This window comes from Lissotriton helveticus, chromosome 1_1 (assembly GCF_964261635.1).
Source record: "Lissotriton helveticus chromosome 1_1, aLisHel1.1, whole genome shotgun sequence".
Classification (NCBI taxonomy): domain Eukaryota; kingdom Metazoa; phylum Chordata; class Amphibia; order Caudata; family Salamandridae; genus Lissotriton; species Lissotriton helveticus.
Genome location: NC_136057.1, coordinates 1,577,005,811 through 1,577,025,174, shown reverse-complemented (window position 1 = coordinate 1,577,025,174; position 19,364 = coordinate 1,577,005,811). Strand labels below are relative to the sequence as shown.

At 44.1% G+C, this 19,364-nt stretch overlaps 1 protein-coding gene across 1 annotated transcript in view; it reads left to right on the top strand.

The window, feature by feature from the left end:
* GLRX2 (glutaredoxin 2) overlaps positions 1-19,364 on the top strand; it is a 232,659-nt gene that overhangs the window by 109,584 nt on the left and 103,711 nt on the right. The window contains exon 3 of the mRNA XM_078687253.1: positions 5,678-5,854. Coding sequence (XP_078543379.1) covers positions 5,678-5,854 — 177 coding nt within the window. The remainder of the gene's footprint in view (positions 1-5,677; positions 5,855-19,364) is intronic.

Here is a 19,364-nt window from a genome sequence, read left to right as displayed (position 1 = left end):
GCTTCTCGGACCCCAAAGCACTCACCAGGATTTCACTCGGCGGGCTTGCTGGAAAGAAGTCGTGCAGTCTTGAAGATGGCCGGTCCCTCGAGGTCTCGTCACACCCACGAATCTCAGCGTGACTGATGATGCAGGTAGAGGTCAGAGGTGCCAGGGAAGCCGGTTCTCGTCGAGCTGGGCAGTCGGATTCCGGAGGAAGGACGTGCAGCAGACCGCAGTGTTCTTAAGATGGTGCCTGCGGATGCAGGGTGACTACTCCTTAGTCACAAGGGAGAAATCTTAGGAAGAAGTCTTGAGTTCCTTTCGTGGAAAGTAGTTTCAGGATTCAAAGATGATCTGATTTGGAAGGGGGCCAGTCTCTACCTTTATCCTGTAAAAAGGGGCTGGCACGCGACTAAGTCCTGCCCTATGGGTGGGACTAGGAGGGGGGTGGTTACACCCACTTCCTTGGCGGGCTTTTCCCCAGCACAGGGTCTGGAGTGACCCTGGAACTGGTTCCAGCCAGCCTATGCACAGTGAGCACCGGGGTACCACGTGCAGTCACCTTCCTCTAAAGCCCTGCCTACCTACAATACACAAAACCCTGTCTGGGACGGTGCTGGCACCGCCCCTGGCAGGAAACCCTTTGTCCTTATCTCCTGCTCTGGGAGGACTCCCAGCAGCAGGAGGGCAGACTTGTGTCTCGGTGGCAGCATCCATTTTGTGGAGCTGAGGCTCTGTTTGACTTTAACCGGGGTTAGGGGTTACATACATGTCGTGTCCCTCTAGAAGGGTGGAATGCTAACCCCGTCGCCAGAATTGGCGAGGGGTTAGTATTCCAATTCGTATGACACCTTACTCGACATGTTTTGATAAAGCGATACCAGAGTTGGCATATAACCGCGAGGATTATAATGCACTTAAGAGTATATGGTATGCGATATCATGGAAACGGCTAAGGGATGGATCCCGAAAGCCGCAGACAGGCTCAGCTCATGCCAGAGCACCATCTCACACGATTCCAAGCACTCTGCCTTCAGGATTGTTAAGGCCTGCCATAGGAGTGACTGATAGGAGATCTGTGTGTCCATTTAGGGTTAGATATAGGTATACTATATCTAAAGCAAAGGGTGAGTACACCACCTTGCCCCAGCTGTCGTGCAGCCAGTTGTGTCAGTTTTAGTTAGTCAGCCCAGGGGTGGCATAATACATGCTTCAGCCCCTGGGAGACTTCTGGGTACACCTCAGCCCTGGGTACAGGGACTTGGAGAGGGCCCAGTGCCAATTCAGTACCTGAGTACAATTTGGATAGAGAGAACAGCTAGGCTGTGGGTCTGATTAGCAGGCCCACAGCCAGGGAAAGTCGTAAACCAGTGCAGCAAAAAGCAAAAATCTGGGTGATCATAGGATTGCAGACCCTACTCTCCTACAGTGACCCCCTAGGAATCGCTATATGTAACTCTTTGGGGCACATTCTCAAGGATTTATTGGCAAGTTATTATCAGCACTTTATTGCAGCTAAAGTGGCGAGAAATATATTGCCCCATTCACAATCTGGTGCTAACAGCCAATATCACCAGTTTTCCCACGATAGCAGCCGCAAAAAACATCGCCACAGATGACCCCAGCAATTATCGCTAATGAGATGCAGAGTAGGCGTACCTGTGCAAAAAGCCGCGACAACACCACAACGCAACATTCTCAACGACCAGCTAGATCGGCGATAAGATCCCAAAACAGGCGATAAGGTGCGCTAGCAGCATGAAATTAACACCTGCTCTGATCTTGTGCAAAGTCGCACGACAACCTGCACCAGAAAAGGGAGCCCAGCCCAGAGCCACACCAGAAGAACAACAGATGCCATGGAGCCACTTATCATGCAGCCCCCGAGTCCCAAGAGGGCCACAACACCCACCACATCCAGGTCCGCTACCCCTTCCCCCCCCTCCACTATTACCACAGTGGCAGCACAGACCACGACAGCGGACCTTTAGAAAACGCACCAGCCTCACAGACCCAACACAAGAGGATGTCATAGCCCACTACAGGCTCAAAAGGACATTCATCCTCCGTATCCTGAACATCATTGCCCACAGGCTGACGGTACCCACTCAGTGGACAATCAACATCCCTCTGCAGAAAAGCCGCTGTCTGTGCTGCATCTGTTGGCCTCAGATACTTTCCAACCAACAACTACCAGAGTCGGAGGAATCTCACAGCCAGCCCTATCAAAGTTCATCGCAACTGTCTTGGTTGCCATCATAAGCTTGATACCCCAGCACCTTCACTGCCCCCACACTGCGCAGGAACAGCTGGAGACCAAGCAAGGGATCTACGCCATAGCTTGGTTCCTGCACGTGTTTGGGCAATTGACTGCACACATGTCCTACTTGTGCACCCTGTCGAGACTGTGCACAATTACCGCAACAAAAATCACACGCATTCCATCAATGTTCAGGCAATAGTAGACCACCGGGGACTCTTCACCAATGTCATCGCCAACTACCCAGGCAGTGTGCATGATACCTACATCTTCTGACAGTCCAACATCAACCGGTGCTTCAGGGATGGCACCTACATAAATGCTCTGCTTGTTGGTTAGTACCAAATGAACACACCACAGTCATGCAACTCTGGGAATGCACATGTTACAAACTCACACACAACATGCCCACCCACCAGACACGACAGCACAACTTACTCGGGTAACCTAGGCTAGCCATGTACATGAGCCAACAACGGCATGGCACCCCAGCCACACAATAGCAGAATGTGGGGTGAGGTGGGAACCAGGTATGTGCGAAGGAGGCAAGTGACCCATGAATGAGAATGTACACAATGCCAAGTGTGGCGTGGATGCGCTGGATAGACTGCAGTATGCAGACCACAGACATCCATATCCAGTGTATAACACTGCTGCTGTTTGGAGTGTAGTGGACAGTGGACGCAACCATGGCACCCCAGCCAGTGGGGAAGATAGCGGAAATGTAGCTTGTTACATCCCCCCCTGAAAGCGTGAGCGGAGTGGGCTGGTCCAGCGTACTCCAGACTAGCGATGGGGTGTGAATAAAAAGCACGTAGCTCTGGGCGTGATTCTCTTCCGGAATGCCCAACGTGCCTGCCAGGGCGGCGCCTCTCACCCCGCCTCGAGGCCGACGCCATGAGCGGCGGTGCCTGCGATCCTGTGCGCCTGCTGCACCCCGGGCCGCCGGTCCCCGAACCCCTCTTGCCTGCCCCTGCCGACACCTGCATGTCTCCAAGAGGGCCCACCACGTGCCGGTGCAAGCTCCAAGCCCGAGGCCCGTGAGCTTGGCAGCCTCCTCCAACCATTACGGCCTCTGTGACACCGGCCCGCAGTACTCCTTTCTCGTTGACATACTCCACCACTGCCTCCGGCCTACACCATGGTCAAGTAGGTCACACATTTTGAACTGAGTCTTGATATCCTGATGGCCGAGTTCATATGTTCATGGGACGATTGATAACACTGTATACTCCCTTCGATGTGGTGCCACCAAGTCTGTGTATAGCATTCCAACCACACGTGTCTGTGGTCCCTCGCTGACTACTCCCTTCAGCCCACACTGCAGTCCAGTAGGTGACACATTTGGAACTGAGTCTTGATTTCTCAATGGCAGAGTTCATATCATTGCACGCAAGGAGAGGTGTATGAGGAAGACGCGTTTGAGTCTGGAGGAAAAAAAATCATTGTTACGGAGGTTAAGCTAATTTTGCGGTAATTATCACACGTTCTTGAGAATATCCCACTTTTGAGTTTCATACATTGTAAATTTCTCAGAAATGCGCAATCAAGTATTTGCAATTTACAACTTTGATATATGTAGTCCATTTTTGCTACGCGAAAGTCCTGAAATTATGCCAGTATGTGTAACTGTGCCATTTGCTGTAAAAATGTACAGAGGATGGCACAATTAGAGAAATTTGAAACAACAAAATAACAGAGTGCTCTTATTTAAATGCATCCTCATACCAATAATTGACCAGAGGATGCATTTCACACTGAGATATAGCGCGTAATGACGGATGCGCATTTCTCGTAATTCTGAAATGGCGCTTTTGGATTCAATCCATGGCCCATGTTGATCCAGCAAATTCCAATACCAATCTATCGAAGGTGTCTGTGTCCTACTCATTGACTGGCGGCACTTCTACAGGGAAAGGATTGAAAACTGGTTTGCGGATCACCTCTTCAGATGTTCTAAAATATTCACATATGAGTTTCCCCTTTCTATTGGTATTTCCTTAATGTCCCAAGTCATTTCTAGGGGTCGAAATGTCGTCATCTTATGTAGATTGACGTTGGTTGTTGAACGACTGAACTGTACTCTAAATTGGAGACACCCTTGAAAATTGTGACACCATTTTTTGAACATAATATCTGTTTTTTGTTTCTTCACGTTATCTAGAGCACTGTTAATTATTTTTTACTACAGCTCCATTCACAGGAGCACCTATAGTTTTCAAAAAATGTTCTTGAATGGTTAGATCAATACAGGAAAGTAAAATCTGTCAAGATCATATGTATCTGTGTATGTTGTGTGTTAGCCAGGGAAACCCAGGCTTGGTGTTTCCTCAGAGGGAGCCACTGTACTTTCTTTTTTAGATACCAGCCTTCAACAGCAGTATGCAGTGTGAGCTGCAGCTCAAGGGATAATATTCCGGTAATTTTGATCACTGGTGGTCAAGAGGCACATGACATACTGTTTGCTCTTAGCACCCAAAAGTTGGCTGGATGGAGCTACAGGGATTAAGGAATCTTGATGTTTGAACTCAACAGCATCAGGCCTAAAAGGTGAAATGTAGACATTTATCAAACAGAAACGGCATGGTGATCGAAAAAACACAGGCTGAGGATAGTTTATACCTCAGGAGTAGTCACCCACCTTAGAAGAAATAGATAAAATACAATAAAATCCCACGAAGGAAAATTGATGCTATATACAATCCTCCCTTGACCAAACTTGCAGCATGTCTTCTTCTTAAGAACAATTATTTCTATTCTGATGCTCACTGCTTGGCAAGAGATGTAGAAACGAGACAGACACAACAATTTCTGCCTTTAGCAAACTGTCTGAGGAGATGTTGACCACAGACACTGGTAGGGCCTGTTAATGCATTCAGTTATTGCTGCCAGTGTTGCAATGTAAAATATAGTTTCATTCTAATGATGCATCACACATCCAGACCCCAGTGTCCATCTAACTTCACATCTTCCTTTCCAAAGCAAAGGTAAGACTTATTGTCTCAGGCCACATCGGATAAACTTGTACAGTTCACTCACATGTCAAATTCTAACCCCAAATCGATGCAACAAGATATTAAAGCTCTTGTGTCTCGTTTGCTATAAAACATAGAAAGCATTTCCCTGCGATCGTGGTTCTAGTTTAAATTTAAGCATCATTGTTAATAAAGTTCCTAATCTATCTTTAAAGAACTAATCACCAAATGCATTGGAAGTGTTAATAACTCAAGCTTTCAGGTGTCTTCTATTCTGTTTTAAGTTTAAATTCTTAAACGTCAATGGAAGCATTCTAATTTGGTGTCAAAGTTACTGTGAGGCAAAAAAAAATTATTTGACTGAGGTATGCAATTTCTATAAAGAAGTAAAAAAAAGTATTGAAAGCATGTTCTTAGTATTAATACTGCATGTTGAATAAAAACTCTTTCTCTGTTGTAGGAAGCAATTTCTCACAACTGTGTTGTAATCTTCTCAAAGACATCCTGCCCTTTCTGCACCATGGCTAAAAACGTATTCAGTGATCTCAATGTGGCTTATACAGTGATTGAACTGGATATGCAGGAAAATGGAAACCAGCTTCAAGCCGTTCTCCACCAAATGACTGGAGACAGGACAGTGAGTATGATTTTCCCGTGTCATAAATAGAAATCGTGTTGAGTGTACCTGAAATGAAGTTCTTAATTCTATCCATGTCCTCTGTTGTTCAAGTGCAGCCTATATCTTCTTTCCTAAGTGTCTGTACATTTATAAGATGCAGTAATTCTTAAAATGAGTTAGGCCTAGAATATATCACCAGGTATAAGGTCTTCATAAATTGGCTGATGGATATATCTCATCTCAAAAAAACAAAATGAAGACTGTTATTCATGATGTTGAAAAACTTTCATCAAACAATAAATCGGGCTCATACGTAGTATTAAAAAAAGTTTACGTTTTCATTCAATTTGCTTAGAATTAGGAGTTGCGAAGATAATGGGCTTTGCCAAAGCTCAGTTGCATGGTCACAAATGTTTTTGTTGTGAGCAGATCATCAACAACTCTTAGCCAACCCTTTACACTCCTAACGTATATGAGTAATAGAATGGATACCACAATTCTCTAGCATCTACTTTGCTCACATTTACTTATATTATAGAATTTGAAAGGATTTAAACTTTTATTATGTAAAAAAGAGTCTTTCCTACTGTAAGGTGACACATAGTATTCCATGTTGGAGAATTCACACCTTAACGCTCTGAGAAAGAGATTCCCTTTTGATTTAATGAAGGGGCTCTCACTTTTTTCTGTCTGTTGTTATCTCCTAGAAAATCCCTCTACTTCCTCTTGCTGTTTTATGTTACCATGATTCTCCTACAGTATAGCCCTTTGACTCTTCCAGCTGGGTAAAGATGACTGACTCTTATGTACAAATACACCAAGGCAGATAGTGTTTGTACAAGTTTATTGTCTGGAGCAATTAATCATCCTTCCAGCTGTCCTGCATGGTCTCTGCGAATGCCATAACTACATTTTGCACAATAACAATCCCAACATGGAACATTGCTAGTTCCCTAGCAATGCTTAAAGTAACAACACAACACTTCCCCAATCTTATAATAAGAAACAATAAAAATGAAAAGAAAAAAAACAATTAAAATATAATTACAATACAATAACTGTCACAGTGAAGTCTGAGCTCGGATCCCTTCTACTACATAATCTTCCAACCATTTAGGAGGTCTTCTGAATCTACCTCCACTACGATCCGTAGTACCAAAGCTTGATGGAATAAACTCTTCACCTACACCACCACCCTCCACACCATCTGGTGAATGCGCTGAAGATGAAGAAGGATTCACACCATCCTCATTCACACAACCTTCGTGTCCAATTACTCCATCTTGAGAATGAATTAAAGATGGCGAAGGAACCACGTCATCCAAATCCTCATCTAACCACTGAAAACTACCAGGAGTTCTAATTTGTGGATTTGCATCTAAACACAATTACCTTAGCACCTTTAAGACTGCTCACCATCTCATTGATCTTTGGTAATGGGAAATTATCTATTACAATGTTTTCATTGAGATGGCGAAGGTCGACACACAAACACATTTTTCCATTGCTACAGCGAGCAACAACTAATGGAGAAATCCATTCTGAACCATTAAAAGGGTCAATGACATCAGATGCTACTAATTTGTTTAACTCATTAGTTACCTCCTCTCTAAGTAAAATAGGAATATTCCTACACTTGTGGATTTTAGGAATAGAATTCTCTTTTAAAATAATGCGATGCTCAAAATTTCTTAACTTGCCTAGAACCCTATTAAAAACTTCTGGAAACAATGTAGACATTGTGTCAGCCACTTTTGTTCCATCATCAATTACCTTGACTTGATCTTCGCTTTTAGGATCAAGCACAATATAAAGCTTACCATGGTCTAACCATCCAAGTACTGGTGGACCTTTCTTTGCAACGTACAACTTAGCCCTGGCTGACCTTCCTTTAAATTTAAATGTGAACCACCTGTAACAAAGCATGTCAATCTTTTCCCCAGAATACCCCTGAGGATGAATGTCCGCTTCAATTAAGATATCACCAACCTTGTGCACAAACTTTTTATTCCATAAATCTTCGTTAATAATAGTGTACGGTGAACCTGAGTCAGCAAACATTTTTGTTTCCACCCCACCCTTATTTAATAAGCACTCAGGTTTGTTCATAATCACCTTGTCATCAATGTTGAGTACTAACTTTTCAGATAAATGTAAAACATTACCCATGTCATTATAATCGGAGTTTCTGTCATACTCCTCAGGCACGTCTTCTTCTAGTACACATTTGACACCAGCTTTTTTCCTATTACAAACCTTCGTGTAATGGCCTACAATACCACAGTTGGAACATTTACTTTTCAAGGCTGGACAAGCTTTGCTATGGGCCAGATGATCTTTACTATCGCACCTATAACATCTGAACCTATTACCAGCGTTAGATCTGTTTAGTGGTTTATATTGTTTTTGAAACTTTTGGTTACTTTTGAACTAATTTTAGCCAAAACAGTTGGATTATTGCTCTTGTCCATTAGTTCCTTAGCACACCTACCAGACATTTCACCATTGCGAGCAATACTAATAATTGCCTCCAAGGGAGAGTCGCCATTAATCCACAACCGATCTTGTATAGACTGGTTGTTAGAATGCATGACTATCTGATTGCAAATAGAATCGTCAAAATGGTTCCCAAACTTACAATCTTTTGAGCTGGATGCATTTTTCCAGACTCATCAATAGTCTCTATATAGTTCAAAAAGTAATCCTTCCACTTGCTCCACTTAAGGGTTGGCTCAGCGCCTGATGGCCAGAACACGTGGGGAGTAGAGATTGAAAGATTTTGAGTAGCCATTGGTAAAATAACAGTCAAAGTTCACAAGGTAATTCACAATAAAGAAATCGACAAAATTATCAGTTTGTTTGCAAATTTAATTCCGAAGAACAGGAGGACTTGCAATGACTCCCTTAGAATAAATGACAAAATTATCAGTTTGTTTGTAAATTATAATTCCGAAGAACAGGAGGACTTGCAATGACTACCTTAGAATGAATGAACAGTTCAATAACGTAGATAACTCACTCATAATGAAGAAAAAACTCGGAAAATCGTCCGTGTTGCAGATAACAAATACGAAGTTGAAGAAAAGAATAGTTAATTGTACCTTCTATATTTCTTTCTTAATAAGAGATCATTCCATTTGCGTTTAAACAAAATGTAAATGTGGATCAGCTGTCCGCAATGCTACGCCGCAAAACAAACATCGGTGTAAATCACAAGCTGGCTGCGCGTACGTGTCACATAAAGGTCACGCTCCTTTGACCTTGTGCATCGTGACGCATCACGCTTGAGGACGTTCCACACCAAAGAGGATGAAGAAGCCTAGAACGCAAGCTCCCGCAGAGATCACTGAGCGTTCCACAGTGCGATCTGGAATGGCTCAAGCAGCCCGCAGGAGGAGATGACAGTTACGAATTCCTTTCCCGGGCAATATATATCCAGTTGGAAGGTAACAGAATTTCCGTCAATGAATAAAGAAGTATTCAACGTAGGTTCTGCTCCAGACTATCGTCGCCAATTTCTTATGTACAAATACACCAAGGCAGATAGTGTTTGTACAAGTTTATTAATCTTCCTTCCAGCTGTCCTGCACCGGTCTCTGCAAGTGCTGTAACAGTACATGTTGCACAATAACAATTCCAACATGAAACATTGCTAGTTGCCTAGCAATGCTTAAAGTAACAACACAACACTGACCTCAATACGGCTGACTGTTTAATAACCTGCTTTGCTGTTTACTAAGGCATTCAGTTCTCAGTCTAAACAGCTTCCATGTTCACCAGAGCCTTCGATGTTGTATTTGCACAAGGACGAACTATGCAGTTAATTAATCAATTACTTTTAATGAAGAGTTATTTCCAATTCTGCTACTTATAGGAAAGTTGTTTTACACTTCAGAACTTTTTTATCAAGTTCTTTGCTAACTCCTCTCCTTAAACGGGCTGATGCTGGGCCTATTAAAATGTGCCCTCCATTTTAACTTCCCAAATGTATGTATACATTAGAAGTGTCTATCTTTCCTTTTGTATTAGCTTTATATCAGCCCTACCTATGTCTCATGTATCCCTACACATCACCCTAGCCTGCTTGCTACAGTCATTTTTGTGATCCCACCTATTAATGCTACCCTGGTTCCATGTAGAAGCATGGCTGTGTTTCCTTCCCAGAGGTCAAGCTGACACTCCTGTTCGCTTTCATCCAAGGAAGATAAGCAGGGTGCTTAGCTCGCATCTCCACATTCATGTTCCTTACTGCTATTTTTTTTCTTCTTCGTGCAGAAAGTCTGAGGCAGTTGGGAGAGTCAGACTAAAGTGGGAACCCTGCTCGGTTGTCCCTGCCCGGCACCAGCAACAAGTACAGTCCTCGAGGGAGAAGGTGGGAAGTAGCATAAGAGGGGTGCGGATAAGAAAAGCAAGTTAGGAAGCAATAAACATTTTGCTGCAGCAGTTTTGGGAACGAAACTTAATTGGTCTTACTGCATGCTAACTTTACTTGTTGACATTCTCTGAATGCTTTAGTAGAAAATTGCTTTTGTTACTCGAATTAGGTTATCTCTGGCTCATTAGACGTGTTTTGTTTTCCAGTATGACCTACTGAGGAACTAGTGGCTAGTCCATTTCTTTAAAATTGTAGGTTTTAGCAATTATACCAAATCCCTGTATGCTGTGAGATCAACTATGCTTCCCATAATGGTCAGCCTAGAACATCTGTAAGAAACAGAGATCCAGTGCAGTATCTTAACAGCAGTGTCTTAATCGTGGTGCTGCTGTGCTTTTAAAAAGAGATGTTGTAGAAAGGGGATTGAAAAGGTAAACAATTTTGACAAAGTAAAATCATCTAGAGAAGAAATGGTGTAAGTGGGGCAGGTCTGCCTGTAGAGTTGTATCATCAGTGATTTTCTGAAATTGAGAAAGTTGTCTTCTGAGTGGACAGATAAAGTAAGTAAATTTCAAAGGAAGATCTGTGAGAATGAAACGGTCTGCCACCAATGTGTTTGTTTTACGCCAGGTGAACGGTAAGATGGTTTGGGGTATCCAACATTGTGTGCCTGCAATGCCATCTTAAGGATTTTTGCGACATTGGGCAAGACCTATTATGGGGTCCCAGGTTCAGCAAACCTTTGAATTTCTTTTTCCCATTGTCTGTTAATTGATGCCCTCATGATGCCAAACAATATTGAATTATATGTTAAACTTTCAGAAACTCTGATACACAAAAACAGGCAAATGCTCCAGCTGCCCAGAATTCTCTAGGTCAGTGCTTCTCAAGCTGTTTATAACCACAACCCACTTTATAGAACTGCACACTTGCAACCCACCTACCTTTAATGAACATGAGGTGGGCAATTTTTTAATGTAACTAAAGCATCTTGTGGTAGTACACAGTCATTTACATACAGCACATTTTCCATTGAAGTGCCCACTAAATTTGCAAAGACATACAGTTTTACTGATAAAACTATATTGCACGCCAATGACAATATGTGGAAATCGGTTTCAGTGAATATTTATCACTTGTGCATCACCAAGTAAAGTATCATGGTTTATTTTGATCCTATTAAACTTTTTGCTTCCAACACACTTCATAATTACTAAAACAAATTACTTCATTTTCGCCTTCCTACTGCTGAATGAGTACAGTTCAATTACAGTGATTTACATATTTATGTGTATTACAAAAAATGACATCCCACAGACTTGCCGAGGCAAGAATGTCACATAATTCACTTTACTTCTTTCTCTGACTGCAAAGTAAGAGGAATTTGCAAACAGCAATCCCATTGGTAAAAAAAAATTAAGCACCACTTCGTCAGAAGACATAGCCTCACATTTGACCTCTGTATTTGGAACGCAGCAAATTTGACGAGATACTATAGAAATTAAAGGCATTTTTATTTATTGTTTGGACTTTCACGACCCATTAACAGTCGTCTCGCAACCCACAGTTTGGGAAACACTGCTGTAGCCCAATAGATTTTTGTTGGCTTGCAACTATATTTTATGTGGAATTCAGCATTTAACTAGGCTATTCCTCTCACTGTAGAGGATGATTAGTGAACTAGTCCGTAGTATTTTTTATTTTTTTTAATCTTTTTATTGATGACAGCTTTAACACTTTACAGATATTGCAATATGAAATCACGGAGTACGTCTTCGTACACATATTCGTTTCTTTTTTCCATATTTGGGCCACTTTCTGGGACAGCTCCTTGAACTGTATACTGTCCTTTCCATTTGCATGCGCCAGTCCATATCTCTCTTCCATAGTCCATAGTAGTAAAATAAGACCTTAATTGTAATCTCCTGTCTTGTCCTTCCTATTGTCTTTCTATGTGCATGTTTAACTGACTAGTCAGTAAGTTCCGATTCCACTGAGTAAGAGGAATAGAAAGGGGTGGGTTGCAGGAGGACAAACAGGTAAAGACATTGATATATATAGAGAGAAGCAAAGTAGAGGGAGAAGGGACATTGATATATAGAGAGAAGCGAAGTAGAGGGAGACTGAAGGTAGAGATGAAAGATGATGTTGCATGAAGGGTGAGGTAAAAAGATTTAAAGAGATAAAGGTGATGTAATCCAAACATATAAAGAGGAAGAAAGATTTGGGTAGAGTGAGTGGTCAGAGACATGGGTAAGGTTCAACAACATGGGTAAGGTTTTTAAGCGCTGTAGAGAGGAATACATATAGTGAGAACTAAATGACAGAAGGAGAGATACATTGGTTGGGTACACTGAGTGGTAAGGCACAAAGAGAGGTAAGTTGGAGAAAGACACAGAGAGTTAGATAGGTTGAGAAGTGATCCAGTGAGAAATTTCAAGAGAGTCAAAATAGCGGTGAGATGGAGAGAGGGTAAAATGAGAAGCGGTATAAAAAGAGGTCAGCCAGGCTGAGAGAGATGGTGGAAAGAGATAAAGTGTAGAAAAAAAGAGGTGAAATAGTGAAAGAAAAGTAAAAGTAGGGGTTCTACAGAGGGTGAGGCAGAAAGAGCTGTGTGATATATTTATATATTATATTTTTATATTTATTTATTGGAGGCAGACATCAATTTTGTATTTTTGTATTTATATATATATTTATGTGTATTTATATATTTATACTTATGCACAAGTGCAGAATGACATGTATAGGTACTTATACATGATCAGATGCGGATTTACATGTATACATCCTTATGCCCACATATGTGAGAATATCAACCTGTTTAATCCTGTAGAATTATTTTGATATCATTTGTGCCAAATACTGTATTTAGGGGATCCCTCAACATAGTTAGATATCTGTATACCTTGAAATGAGTAATTCGCCAGGTATGAAATAGTTTGTGAAAAGAAATTGTTTAAAAAGACATCAAGAATCAACTCGGAAACCAGATTAATGATCATTCAATAGTTTATTTGTTTACATTTGAGCACATTGCACTTTACACAGAGTCACTTTTTATAATGAATGTTCAGGATACAGGAGAAATAATGAATTTACATACATTATACTGTGATACAGGATTTTACCTGATATTAAAAAAAGTTGTGGTATTTTACCAATATTATATTGAAGGCTTTCATTTTGCTGCTATTTATAAATATTAGTCTGTTTTTAAATGGCAATGACTGTTTTACGCAATTCAAAGTGATTAGACAACATGAAAGGAGATGTTTTCTATGACTATAATCACATGGTATCCTTGAATGTGAGCACAGTTCACTTTAAATACAGCACTTACCTCAGTACCCATGTCATGTGTTCAAGGCTCCACGGAGCCGAAACGCGTAATGGCGACGGGTAAATAAAAATACCTTAAGCACTGAATTGGGTCCGTGATTGTGTGGAGGACAAGATATCCAGCCAACGGAGTTCTCATTTTATATATATATATATATATCAGGCTTGATATAGTTCGGAATTAGCATTTAAAAAACCTTTGAAATTCACTGAAACAACCATAGGTTTCAGGCCTGATATGGTTAGGAATTAGCATTTAAAAAAACCTTAGAAATTCACTGAAAAAACCATAGGTTTTAGGGGTGTTCTAGTTAGCTGGACATTTCACTCATACAAAACCATTGAAATTCCTCCGATATAGGTAGTTCTACTAACTACATCTCGCGCGCCCGTAATCCACAGCTGATGATGTCACATATTACATCATTCATGACATGGTCAGTGACATCAGCCCCGGGGTGGCGGTCCCCGGGGCTGGGGGTCCTGAGAGCCCCCCATACATAATTTAAAAAAGCCTCGTAGGTGGCGGTCCCCAGGGCTGGGGGGCCTCAGAGCCCCCCACACCCTTTTTTTTTATTTTTTTTATATTTCTTTTTATTAAGATAAGGCATCAAAAATAAAGGCATAGTCCAGATGAGACACTCTCCCATATAGCACCACATCTCATCGGAGAGGGAAGGAGGGGGGAACAGGGTACCTAAACATAGAACAATCACGGGGAGGCGGGAATATCAAAGGGAGAATCTACAGGTGGCACACAAATTTCCCCCCTGTAGCGGTTCCACAACCCCCACACTGATGCCCACTTACGAGGGCGGCCCCTCGCCAAATAAACGGTCTTTTCATGAAACATACACCAATCCATGTTCTCTTTCCATTCCTCAAGGGTGGGTGGCCTCTCGGATCCCTACCGCTGAGCTATATTCCTTTTCGCTATCATATCACCCAGTGTTGCCCATTTAGTCTGCGCTGAATTAAGATCAGTAGGTTCCCAGATATTAAGGAGGCATCTCCTTGCCTCCAGCAACACCTCCACCCCCAAGACCTCTTGCATAATAGCATGTATCCTACTCCAATACTCTGCTATATATCGACTTTCCCAAAGGATATGGAGGAATGTACCCACGAGACCACACCCCCGTCTGCACAAACCTGTATCAGACAGCCCCATTCGAACCAAGCGGGGCCCTGTGACATAAACCCTGAGTACTATTTTTAACTGAACAAGTCTCAATCTTGCTGGGATCGCGACTTCCTTCGGTGAGGACACAGCAGACTGTCAGTCCTCATCATCTAATTCAACGCCATCTTGCAACCATTTATCCCTCAATTCTACCAGGAGATCCGCCCTATGATTAATCAACTTCTTATAAATCAGGGAAATAGTCCTCTCGGGCAGATGACCATCTAAAATTATGTCTTCAAGAGGTGACGCCTCGGGTAGGTCTGCCGCCGCCGGCAGAGCCGCCTTCAACGCATGCCTGACCTGTGCATAGCGAAAATACTCAGTTCTCCTCAATTCAAATTCAGCCTGTAGTTCTTCAAATGTTTTAATCCTCCCCTTAGCCCAAACGTTGCCTATGGTTGATATCCCAATCAGGTCCCACTTATCAAAACCTCTTGTGTTCCAAAGCTTGCCCAACTTTTCCGAATCAAATAGTGGGGTGGCCTGCGTCAATCAGTCCCTCCATCCCAAAGAGCTAGTGGCATCACGCCAGATCCGCACCGCATGTTTAGTCGGCCCCGTCAAGCTCCTCCCCGCTGACTTAGTGTAGAGTGCCCTATTATAAATGCCTCCAGGGAGAAGCCATCTATCCATCGCGTATCCAGGATCAGAGGGGGCCCCATAATTACTTAGGTTAATGGCTGCCAGCTGAGAGGCCCAATAGTATCGATTCATATCAGGGAGTGCAACACCTCCGTCATACCATGGAAGCGTCAATTTGGCTAACGCAATCCGGGGTCTACCCTCCCATAACCGACTACGCTGTAGCCCTTCAACCTCTCGAAAATAACTAGCTGGCCCTACATCTAATGTATTTTGAAGGGCATAAAGAAAACGAGGCAAAGACATCATTTTAAAGAGGGCTGCACGCCCCAACAGGGAGAGAGGGAGCCTCTTCCAGCCGGCCACGTCGCTCCTCAACCTAACCAAAGGGGGAAGGAGATTTCTCGCATAACGGACTGTGGGGTCTAATTAAATAAATATCCCCAAATACTTAAACCCGTCGGTAGCTATCTGAATCGGGCAATTTCGCGGGGGAACCGGAGCCTCCCCACTAAGAACGAACAAAAGAGATTTCCCCCAATTTATGGACAGCCCCGAGTTCCTGCCAAAGGAGGCCAACACATCGCAAACAACATCCAGGGATTTTCTAGGTTAGGTCAGGTAAAGTAAAATATCGTCCGCGTACAGAGCGATCCGGTCCTCCCACTGTAGGGACCACCGGATATCTCGAATAGAGGGCTCCCAGCGGATCCAGGCCGCTAAAGGTTCTAGAGCTAACGAAAACAGAAGGGGAGAGAGGGGACAACCCTGTCGGGTGCCCCGTCCAAGACCAAATGACGCAGAGACCCGACCATTCTCTACTACCTGGGCGAGGGGTTCAGTATATAACAAACGCACCCAGCGGATAAAGTCGGGGCTAAAGCCGAATTTAGCCAGGACTGCCCACAAATACGGCCATTCTACAGTATCAAAGGCCATTGTTGTTTCAAGCCATGCTATTATGGCAGGCTCCATCAGGGTATGAGCCCTGGCTATCACACCATGTAACCTGCGCAAGTTTAGGGCCGTGTTCCTATGAGGAATAAAACCAGATTGATCAGGATGTATCAGTCCGCTGATCACCCTAATCAATCTATTGGAAAGAAGCTTGGCAAGGATCTTGGGTTCCGCATTCAATAACGAAATAGGTCTATATGAAGCACAACTCGATTTTGGCTTACCCTCCTTATGAATAACCACAACAGAAGCTACTCTCTGATCGTAGGGTAGTATCCCCTTCTCCCGGGCATCGATAAACATACGTCTCAAGTAGGGGGCAATCTTATCAGGTCGAAGCTTGTACAGCTCAATTGGGAGCCCATTAGGCCCCAATGCCTTACCCGAATTCAGAGAGCGCACCGCCTGGGCTACTTCGTCCGTGGTGAGGGCACTATCCATGAAATCACAGTCCTCCCTAGTCAAGCACGGTAGCTGTAAGTCTTGCAGCAGCGCGTGGGAGTCTTCCTCCGGGAGATCTGAGACCGAGGTGTACACAGTGTGAAAATAATCTGCAAAACTATCCACTATACTCTGGGGATCTGTGAGTCGTGCTCCGTCCGCTGTCACAAGTTCCGGGACAACACGATCCGCCCTATCCTTCTTGTCCAACCAAGCGATAAGTTTCCCTGCTTTATCTCCAACGTCATACAGCCGACTCTGCTGCTCTCTACTCAGGGCTCTGGCACCATCAGTGACCAGCGATCTATACTCGAGCTGCTTAAGATTCAGGATGTGCAGTTTAGCACGAGTCACCTCCTGCTCCAGCCCCACCTCCAAGCGACCTATCTCAGATTCTACTTCAACAATTTCTTTGTTTCGATCTCTCTTCGCTCCCGCTATCAATGATAAAGCCTGACCCCTAAGAACCGTCTTAAAGGCTTCCCAGAGTGTGATCGAAGAGGACACCGACCCCTCATTCTCTAGGAAATAATGATCTAGAGCCTTAATCAGGTCCCTCCGGATTTTAGGGTTACGCAGATGCCAGGGATTAATGGGGGCCACCCTACCTTCAGACCCCAAAGCAACACAGAAACGGAACCAGAGCGGAGAATGATCAGATATGCCCCTAGCAAGGTGTGTCGCCTCCACAAAGTAAGATGCGTGAGCCGCATGCACGAGGCAGTAGTCTAATCGGGAAAGTCTACCATGGGCACCAGAATGAAAGGTGTATTGCTTTTGGTCCGGATGGAGCAGCCTCCAGCCATCCACCAGACCCATGGCATCGAGGAAATCAGGCAGCCATCTCTGAACCCGCCCCATATCCCGCGAAGGATGTCTGTCCATAACTCCAGAGACCACTGCGTTAAAGTCTCCCCCCAAAATTAGTAGTCCCCTCGGGAGATCTAGAAGAACCTTTCCCAAGTCAGCAAAAGTGGTAGCTTGCATGCCTGGGGGGTACATAAACCGACAACAAGGAGAGGGTGTGCCCCTCACAACGACCCGTCACTCCAACATATCTGCCCCTGTCATCCCCAGAGATAGAGTCAATCACCAACGGGAGCGCCTTCCGGGTCAGGATTCCCACCCCCCTGGAGCCCGAAGTGAATCCCGCATGTGCCACCAACCTGTATCCCATTCTATGCATCGCCTTACACGAAGTCCCTCCCAAATGCATTTCCTGAAGCAGAACCACATCAGGAGCGTGTCGTTTAAGATACTGGAGAACCACACTACGTTTGATTTTGTCCCCCAACCCGTTCACATTCCAACTCAAAACCTTCAGTTCCCTACCCCCATCATCAAAGATGAAAAGGAAGTGACAATCCTCCGACCACTGAAACATAAACATGCTATGTTCCAACTCGATGCCTTGGTAAACGCTAACAAAAAACACAACATATAATACAAAAAAACAACAAAAAAAACCACCCCACAAACAATCCCCTCTTACCACCCCCCACCCTGCACCCCTGCTCACGGCTTTTGCCCGCCCCCAACTCGCAGTGTGCCTGTCGCCCCATAATCTAACTAATTACCTATCGAAAAGTAGATCCGAGGAGGAGTACGACCCTCCGATTCCCCGCCTGACCCCAAGGATATTATTGTACCTGTTTAACCCTCATCTACAAAAAACATGTTCGCGGAAACGTTTCATCCATGGTCCACCCACCAACCGGGTCCAACACCACCGGCAACAATGTCGCCCGTTATTCTTGTTCTTGCGAGCCCTCTTCGTCCTCTCTGCTCCGTCTCCGCGGCTCAACCCGAGAGGAAAGACTCTCCAGCCAGTCCGAGGCGATTTCGGGATTGTCAAAGAAATGAGCCCTGTCTTCATGTTCCACTCGCAACTCGGCAGGGTACATCATGGCATATTTTAGCCCTTTGTCGCGAAGCTTCCTTTTGATTCCCATGAAGCTTTGCCGCTGTTTCTGTACCGCCTGCGTAAAGTCAGGAAAAAAACTGAGGGTGGAATTTTCGCACTTCAGGGGGCCCCCAGTTCGGGAGACCTGCAGGATAGCCTCTCTGTCCCTAAAGTTGAGCACCCTCGCAATCATCGGCCGGGGTGGAGCCCCAGGTCGCAGTCTACCTCCTGGAATCCTGTGCGCTCTTTCCACTGTAAAGAAATTTCCCAGTCCTTTAGGTTTCAGGTGATTGAGTATGATGTCCTCAACAAAAAGTTCAGCGGCCTGACCTTCGGCCTTCTCCGGTACTCCAATAATGCGCACGTTGTTTCTACGGGCCCTTCCTTCATATATTCGTCCAACTTGCGATATCTCCAGAGGCTTTAAGATTTCGAACATCCTGTTGCAGCTGTGCCACATCATCAGTAAGACTGGTCATTTTGATATCCAGCGACTTTACCTTTTCACTGGTTTTGGTGAGGTCCGCTCGGATTAAGTTAACCTCAATAGTGACCGTGTCCAGCTTGTGATCCAAGGACTCCATCTTCTGACCAAGGGAGGTTTTCACCCAGTCGATCGCGGCCATCACATCCTGTAGCGTAGGCTCCGTTATAGCAGCCAACGCCTCTCCACTCCCATCATGTGGTTTCCCAAACCCGGTAGGTGACCCTCTGGGTTGTGTGTATCGATCCAACTTGTTGG